Source organism: Etheostoma spectabile, chromosome 6, assembly GCF_008692095.1.
Source record: "Etheostoma spectabile isolate EspeVRDwgs_2016 chromosome 6, UIUC_Espe_1.0, whole genome shotgun sequence".
In the NCBI taxonomy this organism is placed as follows: domain Eukaryota; kingdom Metazoa; phylum Chordata; class Actinopteri; order Perciformes; family Percidae; genus Etheostoma; species Etheostoma spectabile.
The window spans coordinates 7632152-7645838 of NC_045738.1; the positions used below are offsets into that span (position 1 = coordinate 7632152).

The 13687-nt window shown below is 43.9% G+C and overlaps 1 protein-coding gene across 3 annotated transcripts in view; it reads right to left on the reverse strand.

Annotated features, from left to right (window-relative positions):
* Positions 1 to 875: 875 nt before the first annotated feature.
* kif13a (kinesin family member 13A) overlaps positions 876 to 13687 on the reverse strand; it is a 37009-nt gene continuing 24197 nt past the window's right edge. Inside the window, exons 18-40 of one of the 3 annotated variants that reach the window (XM_032519645.1) lie at positions 13487 to 13649; positions 13214 to 13357; positions 12977 to 13126; positions 12631 to 12795; positions 12357 to 12530; positions 12063 to 12214; positions 11307 to 11439; positions 10989 to 11135; positions 10434 to 10466; positions 9483 to 9582; positions 9223 to 9349; positions 9086 to 9141; positions 8863 to 8987; positions 8092 to 8268; positions 7886 to 7978; positions 7612 to 7764; positions 7432 to 7509; positions 7280 to 7330; positions 6939 to 7026; positions 6676 to 6827; positions 5302 to 5460; positions 2881 to 4042; positions 876 to 2549 (exon numbers count right to left, since the gene is read on the reverse strand). In XM_032519645.1, coding sequence (XP_032375536.1) covers positions 2416 to 2549; positions 2881 to 4042; positions 5302 to 5460; positions 6676 to 6827; positions 6939 to 7026; positions 7280 to 7330; positions 7432 to 7509; positions 7612 to 7764; positions 7886 to 7978; positions 8092 to 8268; positions 8863 to 8987; positions 9086 to 9141; positions 9223 to 9349; positions 9483 to 9582; positions 10434 to 10466; positions 10989 to 11135; positions 11307 to 11439; positions 12063 to 12214; positions 12357 to 12530; positions 12631 to 12795; positions 12977 to 13126; positions 13214 to 13357; positions 13487 to 13649 — 3916 coding nt within the window. In that variant the 3' untranslated portion in view covers positions 876 to 2415. Of the gene's footprint in view, positions 2550 to 2880; positions 4046 to 5301; positions 5461 to 6675; positions 6828 to 6938; positions 7027 to 7279; positions 7331 to 7431; positions 7510 to 7611; positions 7765 to 7885; positions 7979 to 8091; positions 8269 to 8862; positions 8988 to 9085; positions 9142 to 9222; positions 9350 to 9482; positions 9583 to 10433; positions 10467 to 10988; positions 11136 to 11306; positions 11440 to 12062; positions 12215 to 12356; positions 12531 to 12630; positions 12796 to 12976; positions 13127 to 13213; positions 13358 to 13486; positions 13650 to 13687 lie in introns of all 3 variants that reach the window. The other 2 variants (XM_032519644.1, XM_032519646.1) reach the window with 2 other exon arrangements.

Sequence of the window (13687 nt, forward strand, 5' to 3'; positions counted from 1 at the left end):
ATGGGGGCGCTTTACTTAAGTTAATTCAAATGTGACATCTTAGGCAACATTGGCCTAGTATGAGACAACTTGGAAGCACCAGTCATTTTGGCAATGTTTGATTAGCACTAATAGTGGGTCAAGAATTTAAACAATAACAGGCTTTCAATTTAATGGCACATCCGTTCTTATTATACATCAATGGGCACATCTCATGTTTGTGTTATTTACCATGCCTGTGACAGGAGACATGAGAAGCCAGAAGGTGGAGCACACATCACTGTTGACATCTCATCTGAGGGATGTAGTAAAGAATCACACCCCACTGTGACAGAAATGTTGTGTATAGTGCTTGATTAAAGCAACACACACCGTGGGGACTTCTGCACATTTTCTTGTAAAACACCATCTGTTACATGTATAATTTAAGGTAGGATGTTTTTGGCTAAATATACAAAATAATAGTTTTTTGAGAATGTACGAGCAAATTCTCGGCATTTCAGTAGGCGCAAAATCCACTGCACAAATATTTCCTCTTTCTGCATGCTTTAGATATGGACTGATAATTAAAGGTCCCATTAGGGCATTGGGATATTTTCTGGATTTTTCTTGGATATACTGCAACACTAGAAAGGATGAGAACTAAAAACATAGAACTGATAGTCATGCTGTTCTCCTGCACAATCACACTAAACTTTAAAAAGGACCTGATAATACAACCTCTCAGTAAAAAAAGTAAGATTAGAGAAGATTTGAAAAATAATTGAGTTTAGACTGAGAGTCATTAGACATGTAACAGAAACATGTTTATCAGTGAGGTCAGCACACTTCTAAAAAAGTCAATTATACAAATGCAGTGCGCTTGAATGAACCAAATGAAGAGTCAACACAGTATGCTGATTGTAAATGTTCTATTCTAGAACATTTTGTACCAATTAAAACACTTTGCGATACATTATAAATACAATTCTGTACATTATAATAGTGTAAATACTATGTTCAAATACATTTCTATTTACAACTCCTTATGAGGGAGAGCAGCTTTGTTCTCTTCTTTTAAGTAAGGTCTTGGGTTTCATTTACTTGATTACAGCTTGGATATACAACTATTGGATATACAACTATTTCTAGTCAGTTCCACAGTTCACCACTTCCATAAAAATATAAGTTCATAGGACAGCTCTTCATCATAACTAAACTACTTTTGCGCTGTGTTCTGTAACCTGATAACTTCCACCACCCATTCATCCAACCCTCCATGTGAAACAAAATGCATTATTGAGTACCTTTTAACATGTAGTGTTATATATCAGGCAGTTACATATAAAATGCAGATGGACAATCAGTTAAAAAGGTATTTAGTCAGTCAGCAAGGCTGGGTAGCATTTTGAATGCCTCTGGGCATCATGATATACATACACAGGTTTCAGGTCCATACAGTTAGTTTAAAACTCAGTGAACTTATGGAGAACATTGAGTAGCTTGGGGTCAGCTCTGGGGTTTATGTGCCTGCCTTTTTTAAAACAAGGCATTAAGGCATCAGTACATCCAGGCCTTAGTTAAAGCCTAGCTGCTTTGTTCCGCAGATTGTGATGACATATGGTTTCTCAGTCACTTCAGTTAGACAGTATCTCATCAGTCCAATATGGAAGACAGTCGGCGAACTCTCCAAGAATCCTTTCCAGTGCAAGCATTCAAACAGCAACAGTCTCATACTGAATGGGGATTATTTCCTCCACAGTGTTACAGTACTTCAACAGGATAATTTAACAGGAAAACTGCAGTCAAACACTGAAAGCAACTCAGGTTTAGCAGATGTGTCCACTATTCGGGGTATGTGGCATTACTCCTAGAGACATGGCACTAAGCTTTACTTGGACACGTAGATATATAGTGTTTACCTTCACATACGCACATTAGAAAAATAACACAATACTTGTAACAGCAGATATGGAACCGTAGTTCTTTGGTTACCCCTGACAGATCATATTGATGTAAATATCAATTTTATTAACAGTAGTACATTCTTAATCTTCGTATCCCAAATTACTCCACTATGAGCCTCAGGGAGGATGCATTGTCTTATAAAAATATGGTATATAATGTTCAGAAACCAATGCAAGAAAATGTATGTGGGTAGTATTTCCATATGGACTCCCAGTTAAAAGTGAAGTTCTCTATCAAAAATATCACTGTATAGGAAACAGATATGTGCATAGTGAATTTTCAGTGAACAGTAATTAGGATAAACCTTCATTAAATGCACAGGTCAGATATGTTTTAGGAAAGCAGACACACCCAAAGAATACATCAGCATCTCTCTCACGCTGAAGGGGGCATGCTGAAGTCAGCCTGCGGTTCACCCATTAGGCACTAGATCTGAGGACCACCCTCGGGTCCCTGTCATTCCTCAGAAAGGTGGCCCTTCTTTGGGTCCTATCTGATAAGAGTCTGTGGTTCTGTGTCCATGGAGGGCGGTCCTCTGGTGAGACGAGATGGCTTCACAAACACACCGTGACATGGGGGGCAGCGGAAGTACACCCTGCCCTGGACAGTCCCGTTGTGCTTACCTATAGGAAGATCAATCATAAAAGATATGTAGAATAATTGTGGATCATTTGTAATTCTGAACATTTCAAACTTTTGAGGCAGATACCCATGAAAAAAGCCTACAGGCCCATAGCCACATTTTTAAGCTAGTGTAATAATGGTTGATATTTGTTTTTTTACATTGACACATAACATAGACAGAATCTTTTTTTTATGAGGATCCCAAAAAAAAAAAAGAAAAAAAAAAAATATCTATATATTATGTACACACACACACACACACACACACACACACACACACACACACAAACAAACACAGTATATCAGTTCTTGTTTTTTAAAAGGACTTACCAACTGCCATGTCAAGCTTCACACCAATCCAGATCCCTTTAGCAAACTCCACTCCTCCAACATAGTGGACTGTTCCTCTCCTCTTCCCAACCCACACCTGCTCCCCTGGGGCCATCCAGTCAGGCAGCTGAGCTACAGGGGTGTTCTCATCTCCGCTTGAATCTCCTGAGGGCTCTGCGCTGCTGGGGTTTGGGCTGGGACAGGGACTCCCGTGGGGCAGATCTCCCTGGGCCGGCTCTTCGATTGGAGGTTCTCCTCCTGCTCGCGAAGTCGGGGCCGAGGACGGGGCTGTAGATAAAGGTGTGACCAGGGATGGGGATGCCGAAGATGCAGCTGGAACTTTGTCAGGCACAGATACTGGGGTTCTGGCTGAAGTGCATACTACACTTGTGTTTGTGCAGGACACAGCTCCACTAACTGAGCCTGTGTTATTTGGACAGTTGCATGCAGTAGTTGAAGTGTCTTCAGGAACAGATGAGTTAATGATACCAGAGAGATCAGAGGAGCGTTGATTACCAGTGTCACATGTTTCTTTTTCCAAACATTCCTTCTCCCATCTCTCTGTAAAATGTGCTAAATCACTGTCTCCACTACTGTCATCTGCCCCTTTAAAGTCAGTGAACTCCTGGCTGGCACTGAGAACAAAGTTGTGAGGCAGAGGAAATGTTTGTTGCTTGTCTCTGACAGGCGTGGAGCCAGGGTAGATGTGCAGCTCCTGAACCACACCTGCTGACAGAGGAGTCTGCTGGGTGTCACTACCTGCAGAGATACTTTTGGTTTGGGTGCAGCTTTTTCCAGCAGGACAGCCAAGAGAGTCATGCGGGTCTCTGGAAGGGCAGCTGAGCTGGTCAGAGCTCTCACTGGCACTAAAAGGCATGTCAGACAGCGTAGCGTTGGAGGCACTGTGTGAAAAGTAGCCACTAGTGCAACTGCTGGCCGTGGGGCTTCGGGGCACCTCTTTCTCTCCACTCCCACCTCCACACTGGTTTCCCTTCAAGTCAGACTGGGATGATAGAAACCCCTCCTGGTTCTCCAGATTGGCATTGTAGATCTCAAAGTTGGCAAAGTCCTCTGGGATGTAAGGCTGCAAGCTGTTGTGGTCCTGAGGGGCCCGATTGAGATTCAGAGTCATGTCCACAACTGTCTCCTCATCCTCAGAGTCCTGCTGACCAAAACAAGAGCAGCAGGACAAAAGAAACCCACCAGACATGATGTCAGCTGTAGCCTGTAGCCTGAACATTAGCCTATATAAACACTATTTTTAAGTGAATGAAGACAACAAAAAATGGTGTGATGGAATGTGGTAATGGAACTTGTATAATTAATATAGGACATTTTCTTATTTTTTAACCTTGCTGTAGGGGTTTGCTGCTGTACTATTGTACCCATGTGTGGGTTTACACATTATTGTTGAGCAAATGTTACTGTAACATGACAGTGAGCTACTGTCACAAATTCTACAGTTCTTCTGAGCTTTTCACTACCGACACTGTAGAAAAAAGACAACATTAACGTAATGGTCTCAAAGAACTGGCGTTTAAGAGAGTTGAGAGAGAAGAGGGAAGTGCAAAATATGGGTGCTCCAAAATAAATGAAAGCTGCAAGCAGCGTTTGACGGCCCCTCGCGCATCTGTGCGCATCTGGGTTACTGGCGGATGGCGCTCCTTGTGGCCATGCATTTGCGCTGCAAATCAGTCACCACAAATCATCACCAATGAAAAGGGAACTCCATGCTGAGATCAAAAATACCACACACAAGACTCTACGTCATACAATTCATTACCTGCGAAAGGGGGCGTGGCTAAATCTCTAGGAGAAGTTTGTCAAAGTACGAAGTGGAACTGGCCAATATAGGACTAATTTCAAACTTTCAATTAAAAATGGCAAACTTCCTGTTGGATCAAGGTATGGCTCCAATGAGCTTTTTTGTACGTCTTGACATGCTACATATGTGTACCACGTTTCGTTAGTCTATGTTAAACGTACTGCAGGGGCTCAATTTTTTATTTTGTAGGGGGCACTAGCGAGCCATTTTGTGCGCCTATTCCCCAAACCCTTAAAATACGTACATTTTCACCAGACTTGATGCAACCGCCAATTTTTGTGATTTTTTGGATATGTTAAGCTCCTCAAAAAAGGCGATTAATTTGCCGAAAGAAAGAAAGAAGGAAGGAATAATAATTTCTTCAGTTTTAATAGGGCCTTTGCTGCTGTTGGCGCTCGGGCCCTAATTAGCCCTATCAAAAACAATAATTATTGCTCAAAAATGCTCAAAATTTTGTGTTTGAACCTCATTATGTGGAGATACACTTACAGCAATGTGAGTGTGTCACATTAGTGTATGTGTGTGTGTGTATGTGTGTGTTGAAGACTCTTACAGTAACCCACAGAGCGGTGTGTCCTGGTGTGTGTAGCACTTACAGCAGTGTGTGGCAGTGTATGGCGGAGCTGCCTGCTGGTGGGAGTGGAGGTGGGGGTGGAGGTGGAAGGCTTGCAGTGGCCCTCGCTGCCTGCCCTGGGCCGGCGCCAGGGACAGGGAGGGGGGAGCAGTGCAGGGCTGTCCACACATGAGCGCATGCTCTGCGGATGGGTCAGAACAACACTTCACACACACACACACGCACACAGCATGCATGGAGCTGGGCAGGCCAGTTACACAGTTAGCGCCATGCAGTTTGATATTTCACATAACAAACAGTGCTTGAAGTGTCCTAAGAGTGAGTAACAGTACTTTTTAGTGCATCACCAATTCTTGTGATACGTTTGTAGTCTCTTGACCCATGTTCTCTCATTTCCACACACTATTATATTACTATTACTACACTCTAATCCTGCTGTTTACTGAACCCTTTTGCTGCTAGCTAAATACCTCTACTTCCCAACCACAGCATCCCTGACATGGACTGATTTGTAGCCGCACCTCTTGCATTCCACTTCAAGCACGGTTGAAGACAAATATACAAGGTTAGTTTAAAGGTCCCATGGCATGAAAATTTCCCTTTATGAGTTTTTTTTAACATTAATATGCGTTCCCCCAGCCTGCCTATGGTCCCCCAGTGGCTAAAAATGGCGATAGGTGTAAAGCGAGTCCTGGGTATCCTGCTCTGCCTTTGAGAAAATGAAAGCTCAGATGGGCCGATCTTGAATCTTGCTCCTTATGAGGCAAGCCTCGACATTGCCACCCCCTTCTTCTCCTTAAAAGCCACAGACTCAGAAATGGCACATTCTAAGGAAAGCTCATTGTGGGACTGGCTCTAGTGGCTGTAATTCTGCACCAAGGCTGAATTTTGGGAAAGAGACTTCAGATGCAGTATTAGGGAATCACTAAGGTCTATATAAAAGCATCCAAAGAGCACCATGTCATGGGACCTTTAAATAGTTGGAACAGCCAGACAATCACAAACAAAGTCAGGCATGAGATTTTATAGCATAGCTTTGTCTAATATACCGTTGTGTCTCTTCCCAGTTGAAATCACGCTCCTGTGAGTCATGCTCTTTCATACAGTCACATAACCACAATGGATGGTGCTATCATGTTTTTTTTCGGCCAGTCACATGATAGCAAAGCAATTTTTTTTTACATCATGAAGCAGCTTTGGAAAATTAGTAATTGTTGTAAATATCAATAAGTGTACCATGTTGTGGAAATGCAATTTGATGTGATAAGTGACTTGGTAAAATGTAAAAATGAGGTTTGACAGCGGACTGACAAAACAAGGATATGTTGGAGCAACAAGGCAAAAACATGGACATGAATTTTCCCCTCTTGAGAAAGAGTGAATTTATCCTCCTTACCTCTTGTCCCAGCAGCGGCCGGGCCTCCAGGACTTTCTTCACCTTGTTCTCCTCTTTGACAGGCAGCAAGGACTTGAGGAACTTAGGTGGCTGAGGAGAGAGGACTTTGAAGGGGCTGGAGTTGAAAAACAAAGGGCTCTCTGGAACCAAACCTGTGTGGTTGCATTCAGTGGTAAGTAACCCAGTTATAATGTAGTAACATAAACACAAAATAAGTAAGGACGCAATATAGCTGCTGCACATTTGCTGTTTCCGTAGTTTACCTGGATTCTCCTTGCTTTTGATGGGTGTGGAACAAAGCGAGCCCTCCGGGGGATTGCAGTTGGTGCTGTCCACATGATCACAGTGGTCCTAGACAATAACACACATGTTATATTGCAAAGTATTGCAGTGAGGTTAAAGTAGAGCTGCAGCTAAAAGACTTTTAACTGTGTACAAGCTCAGGGCTCAAGTGAAAAACCCTAATCTAAAGGAGGGAGAGATTTTAATTTTCAAAGGGGCAATTATGACAAGCAGCATTTAGCTCAGAGAAAAGCTATGCATTTTGACAAGGCTAAAACAGCCAATACAAGTTCCATGTAGTCTAACATCAGACCTGCCTTACCTTACAGTCTTCATCCTCACAACCAGTCAGGTCTGTTTTACTACATGAAGACTGGAGAGCAAGAAACACTGTGTGACTTAGTGTCATATTATCTAATAACAATCATTTCAATATGGTTCTGTGGGCAGTGCAGTGAGTGATGTATTCATTACATGCTGTACATTTGGTGTGCTGATACTCCTTCTTAGGTGTCTCCCCTTGGTAGTGATCGCTTCCTTCACTGTCACAGCCTTCAAGGGAGAAAAAAACAAGACAGGTGCTTCTTAACATGTCAGTCACTCAGTCACATAGGTTTGTGTTTCAGTAGGTTAATATGCTAATGTGCAAAATACCTGTCTTAGCCTCTCCAGACTGAGGATGTTCTCCACTTCCAGAACCCCCCGTGTGTACTTCTCTATGTAGGTTTCTCCATCCTGAGTCTCCTCACTGTCCCCGCGAGCAGCCATGAGGGCCAAGGTTTCTCTTTCCTCTGGCTCCTCTGAGGCCTGAACAGGAAAGAAAAAAAACGTAGAAAGGGCGGATGAAGATAAACACCAAACTGGTTATTTGTCACACATCCGGAAAGCAGATATTGTAATACACAGAGGTAAAATGAAAAAGTTGTACCTTTGGTATGTTGGAAACAATCTCATAAGTCACACCACAAGAATAGAGTGCATTCTTTAAGGACATTCTTCTCTTGAGACTCTGAGTGAAACTCTGTAGAAAAACAATACAAGGTTGATCATCAAAACACAATCCATTGCTGCTAACACCCACCTCTGCTGTGGGCTGTACCCCCTCTGATTAAATCGGATCCCTCTTGGACTAACCTGCTTGTTGTAGATATTGACAGCGATCCTCTTGCGGAGCACCAGCTCCATGCAGGCAGGGTGGCTGAGCTGCACCGTGGCTTTGATGATCAGATAAATGCGTTCATTAGGAGACGTGATGCGGTTGAGGTGCACAGAATCATGGATGGATGAGTCCCAGGAACACAGTGCCGACACCTGGTGAATTTGAAGAGTTGTGTTTTTATTAATGTAACTCCACAATCGTCTAAAAAAGAGAGAATCTATCCCAGTCGGTTGTGACACACAGAAACATGGATTACAGGCATGTAGGTGGGCTGTAGCTTTGTGTTAGCAGCAGTTTGCTAATGAGCATTAAAATCACCACCTCATCACACTTACGCACAGTAAAGAGGGCAGTGATCACTGTATGGTTAGTGCTGCTGTTCAACATCAAACATAAAATGAAAAGGACTTTTCTTTGAAATTATTGCTTTCACGCATGATGCCTCGCTGTGTGTAATAATTTGAGAAAAAAAGAAACTCTAGCAAGAATAAAAGTAGTAAAATAAGCAAAATTCTACAGATCCTTTGTGAAACCGCTCACACCGAAACATGTTTTCAAAAACACACAATATACAACTAGTAGATGAAGAAGCAATGGATATACCGATACTTTGTTTATGAGGTGTCACTCAGCTTTATAAGACATACCACAAGCTTTAAAACAAAAGCTGCATTTGTACTTGTTTACGTTTCCTAGAGTTCCCTTTTTTGCCACAGGAGGGCAGTAAAATCAAACCGATTGTTTACCTCCTCATCACTGTGTCTGATGATGGGCAAATAGAAGAACTGGCTTCCATGCTCCTTGGGCAGGATAGAGTTAACACCTGAAGCGTGTGGGCCGGTCAGCTGCTCATTCACTGTCAGATTATCAGCTGGGGGCATGAAAGACAATGGAAGAAAGTTAGTGTTCGTACAGGCCTGAAAGGAACCTGTGAAATACCAGTTAAGATCAAGGATGTGTCTGCTTTACCATTTAAATCCAGGAAAAGAACAGGGATGTGAGCTTCCACTCCTGCAGGCGGGGTCCTACAATGAAGTGAATATGAAGATAACGGCTGCAAATGAAGAGAGTCTGTCATGTGCATGGGAGTGTGTTCGTGTTTTTACCAGTCTGCGGGAGCTCCAGGGATGCCACTACCAGGTGCAGGTACCAGCACTGCGTTTCTCTCTTCAGTCAGGCCAACCCACTGCTCCACCAGTCGAGCCTCACGCTCAACATCCTCCTCTGACTTCTCTGGATACATGAATGAGGAGAGAGGTTTCATCACAACACATTGACAAAAACACTAAAATTACAGACAACACACGGCAGCAACGCTACAGGTCCTTCAGCAAGTGGTGGCTAAAACAAAGGGCCGAGGACTTGCCGTGTTTGTTGATGATTTTCTTGATTTGTTCATCAAGGTACTCCCGCCGTTTGATCAGGGCCTCTGACCAACGCTCTCGAACACAGTTTAGGTCTTCCTCCTGGAAAGAAGGCAGAGACCAGAATCAGTGCCAGCTGGCTCGGTAAGGCAGAGGACCTGCTGCAGGGCACAGAGCAGTGTTTACAAGGCAAGGCGAGGGTGCACAGGGCTGATTTGTCTGACGAAGTACCATAACTGCTCCTTTATACCAAGCTAATTTAGGCCAATTTAAGTTCTAAGGTGCATTTTCTTTTGCTGAAAAACGATTATGGTCAAAACACACACACACACACACACACACGCACACGCACACGCACACGCAAACTTGCATGCACACACCAACATGGCAGCCACGGCCACGCAATGTCCTACCTGCATTTACAGAAGATTACTCTGTGAGGGAACCACAAACACTACAGTAACCAACCGACCTCAAAGCCAACCTTATTATGCTTCTGATGTGAGCACACTTCCACCATGCAAAGTACTGTAAATCATGCAGCCATGCAATGCCCATATGAAATAGTGAGGCTTATTATTCCTGCAGGTCTTCAGTATTGACAAGCAAACAGTAGCATTAGAGTGCAGCAACCTGAGGGGGAAGGCGAGAGAGAGCGGGACAGGATCCCTGGCAGACAGACTGCTGGCTGGGAGCTCAGCCACGGGTGGAACAGTATTTTGCATCAAGGGCTGCAACCGAATGGTTGGTGTGATTGCTAATTACAGCATCAGAAATCATCCACATGTGCATCTTTTTAATAAAGCACTTGTTTAGTTGGCACAGCCCTCTGCCTCCTGCCTCACATGCCCTCAGCAACAGGCCTAGTCACAAACATACAATGAAGTTGGTTTCCTTCATGCTGCAGAGTGAACTACAGGGGGAGCAGCAGCAGTGGGAGACTGAAAGGGTACCTGATAACTATCCATATCGTCTTCCTTCTCTCTCTGGCAGGAGAGAACACACTCAGTCATATGTGAGGAACCAGAAATAAGCCCTGACATGCCATTCACTGCTCATGTAACTTTCTAGGACTCTTGAGATGTGATGTGAAAGATACATTTACGTCCATGTATGTATGTTTTGAGTAATAAATGCCTTTAAAAACAATTACCATATTTACTAAATGTGGAAAATAAAAAAAGAGTTAAAATCAAATTGTTGCTTCCTTTCTACATCAGGGCACATCATTACATGTTAACAGAACAAACAGGGCAATAATGAGATTGCACATTCCTTGGCCTTCTTTAGACTCACTGCCAGCTACTCAGATGACACGAAACCAGAGTTGGACTAAACATACTTTAGCTAAATCAGCATAATACTGTACATCAGTGGCATAAAAACAAGTCAGAACAACTCAGAATCAATTACATACAAACCATCATCCTATTTTTGTTAAAACAATAGGTTCATGGTCTAAGTTTCACATGTATATATGCAAAAATGTGCATTCGTGTTTCACAGACCTGGTAGCTGTCGAGTGGTCTCTGTAGTTTGGTGGAGCGAGCAGACACACAGCCGATAGAGACAGACAGCACAGCCTCCACCAGCAGAGGCAGAGTGCCTGAATTTTGGACCGGCTTCACACACACCTGCAGCCTCCTGGAGTGACCCTGCTTGGACAAATCCCAATAATTCAGCTAGCGTTGCACTCTCAAAGTACTACATGTACACGGCTGTTTATAATTGCAACAGTAGTAACAGTATAATTCTCTAAAATGTGTGTTTGATGTAGGGTAGCCAGTTTGACCTAAAGAGAAACTTGCTCATAGTTTTTCTCTGACCTGTCGGAGTTGGAAGACTCCTCCGGTGCTGATGTCTTTTCCAGGATGCAGCTCCACAGATGAGTACTCTCCCTGCTCATTCAGCTCCTGGATGGAGATCACCAGCTCGATCCTACGAGACACCTCACTCCACCTAGAACACGCAACAGCCAAGATTAGTTAGGTGTGAAACCGCAGTGTGTGTGTGTGTGTGTGTGTGTGTGTGTGTGTGTGTGTGTGTGTGTGTGTGTGTGGGAGCATGTGAGCAGAGTGGACAGTGAGAATTTCCACTGCTCGCTCACAGAGCAGTTGGTTTACCTTTGCTCCCCTGCTCCACTAAATAACGTTGCACACTCAACTCAGATTTCTCCCCGCTCCATTCAATCGCTTACCCCTTGCTCCAGAAATAAAGAAAAAAAGCTTTGTTGTATTAGATGAACGGAGCCAACCGCTCCTTTATGTCTGGAGCTCGGCAGAAAAACGTCTGCCGGATGGAAGGCACTAGCAGCATGGAATTGACAGGCGCCGTTTATCTGCATGTACTGTGCTGCTGCAGTAACACAGAGAAGAGCTCCGGCATGCTTCAAACTCATGGTATGTGTGGTACCAGAGCTAAATTAGAGAGGTATGGGGCAGGAAATAAGGCAACGCTCCAACATTTGAAAAATCCACTCTTAACTCCATTCAAAATCCCCCCGCTCGTGCTCCACTCCGCTCACATGCTCGGGTGTGTGTATGTGTATGTGTATAAGTGTGAGAAACATGTGATACATGTACCTGTCTCGGAGCGTCTGGGTCTTGGCCTCCAGTGCGTCTAACTCCCAGAGAGAATGTCCGGTCCCAGCACAGCGGTGACCCCACACTTCAATGGCCAATGCTCCATCCGATATAAACTCCAAAAACTCATCTGTCACATGCACAGCATAGTCCTGCACAAAGACAAGAGGTTTGTAGTGGAGTTGATTTGAAAATAAAAGTAGTTAACAAAAGTTACGGGAATCTAAAAGCTAATGCTTCAAGGTGAAAAATTGAAATTGAAATCGAAACAACTAGCAGCTCTTTTTAATGTACCTTGCAGTGGTCAAACTGGACAGTAAACTGGGCATCTGGGCTTCGAGGGGAAGGTCTGTCTGGGCTGACCATGGGAGGAGCCACAGTGGGCTCACCGTGCTCCCAGAAGGTGTACTGACAGAAGACAAAGTTGGAAAGGTTGAGCGGCAGACCTGTGGCCTCCCTGATCCGCACCTGCAGCAAAGAGACAAGTAGACAGGATGAAGCTGAGTCACTGAGCATTGTTGTACTGTTTTACTAAACCATCCTATTCCAATATATCCATCTTTGTTACCCTGCAGGTTAGCCTCTTGGCCATGTGGACAATCTCCCCGTTGGTGTCCATCACCTCATAGCAGCTACTCTCACTAGAGTTCTCTGACGAGTCGTCTCCCCCAGACAGGCGCTCTGGTACGACTCCACTCACTCGCATCAGCTCAATGTGCAGCCTGCCTGCAACCTGTACATAGAGCGCAGGGAGACTTCATCCCCTCCATTCATATAAAAATGCCCAATAATGTGTACATTTAAATTTATGTACATCATCCTTACATAAGGACTTGATGTTATAGGGATATTGGAATATTGCACCAGGAATCATTTATTTGTGTATGAATCTGTTAATGCTGGTGCACTCTTACCTCTCCCTGTTGGCTAATGATGGGGACTGCATACTGTAGTTTGACATCATGGAAAAGGCACTCCAGAAATATGTTGGCCACTCCTATCAGATTGTGGTTCTCTTGGGCCTCATAGAATAGGTCACAGTGTTTACTGTCTGCCTTGTTGTACTAAAACAAAAAAACAGAAGACAACCTAAATAACCCAGTCAATATGTTCTACTTATCTTTTCCTATTTCTGATCCTCTGTTTCTTACCATCTCATCTGTGCCTTCCTTCCAGTCCCTGTAGTGGTCTCTCATATCCACAAGTTTGTTTTCCAGCTTCTCAATAGTCCACACCTGGGTCCCCTTTCCTTTTCTCCGAACCTGAATGGCCGGCTCGCTTACTATCGCTCCACGCTATATAAAACAACAGATTAAGACACTTAATCTTCAGCACAAATCCATACTTCAACAGATAACAATGAAATCTGTCCAATAAGGTGATATGGTGCTGGTGTGTGATTGCAAGGGTTTCAGAGGTCTGACCTTGCGGTTGGCGCTGAGGTTGGCTGCAGGAATCTGAAGGGTGACCTGATAGTCAGTCAGTTTGTTCATCTCCTCTGCCAAAAAGTTGGCTTCTCGCACCAAAGTGTTGGCTTTCACGACCTGCTCCCTTAGTCGAGACAGGCTCTGACGAAAAAGCTCATCCCTGACACACGCACGCAGACACACACGCACGCAGACACA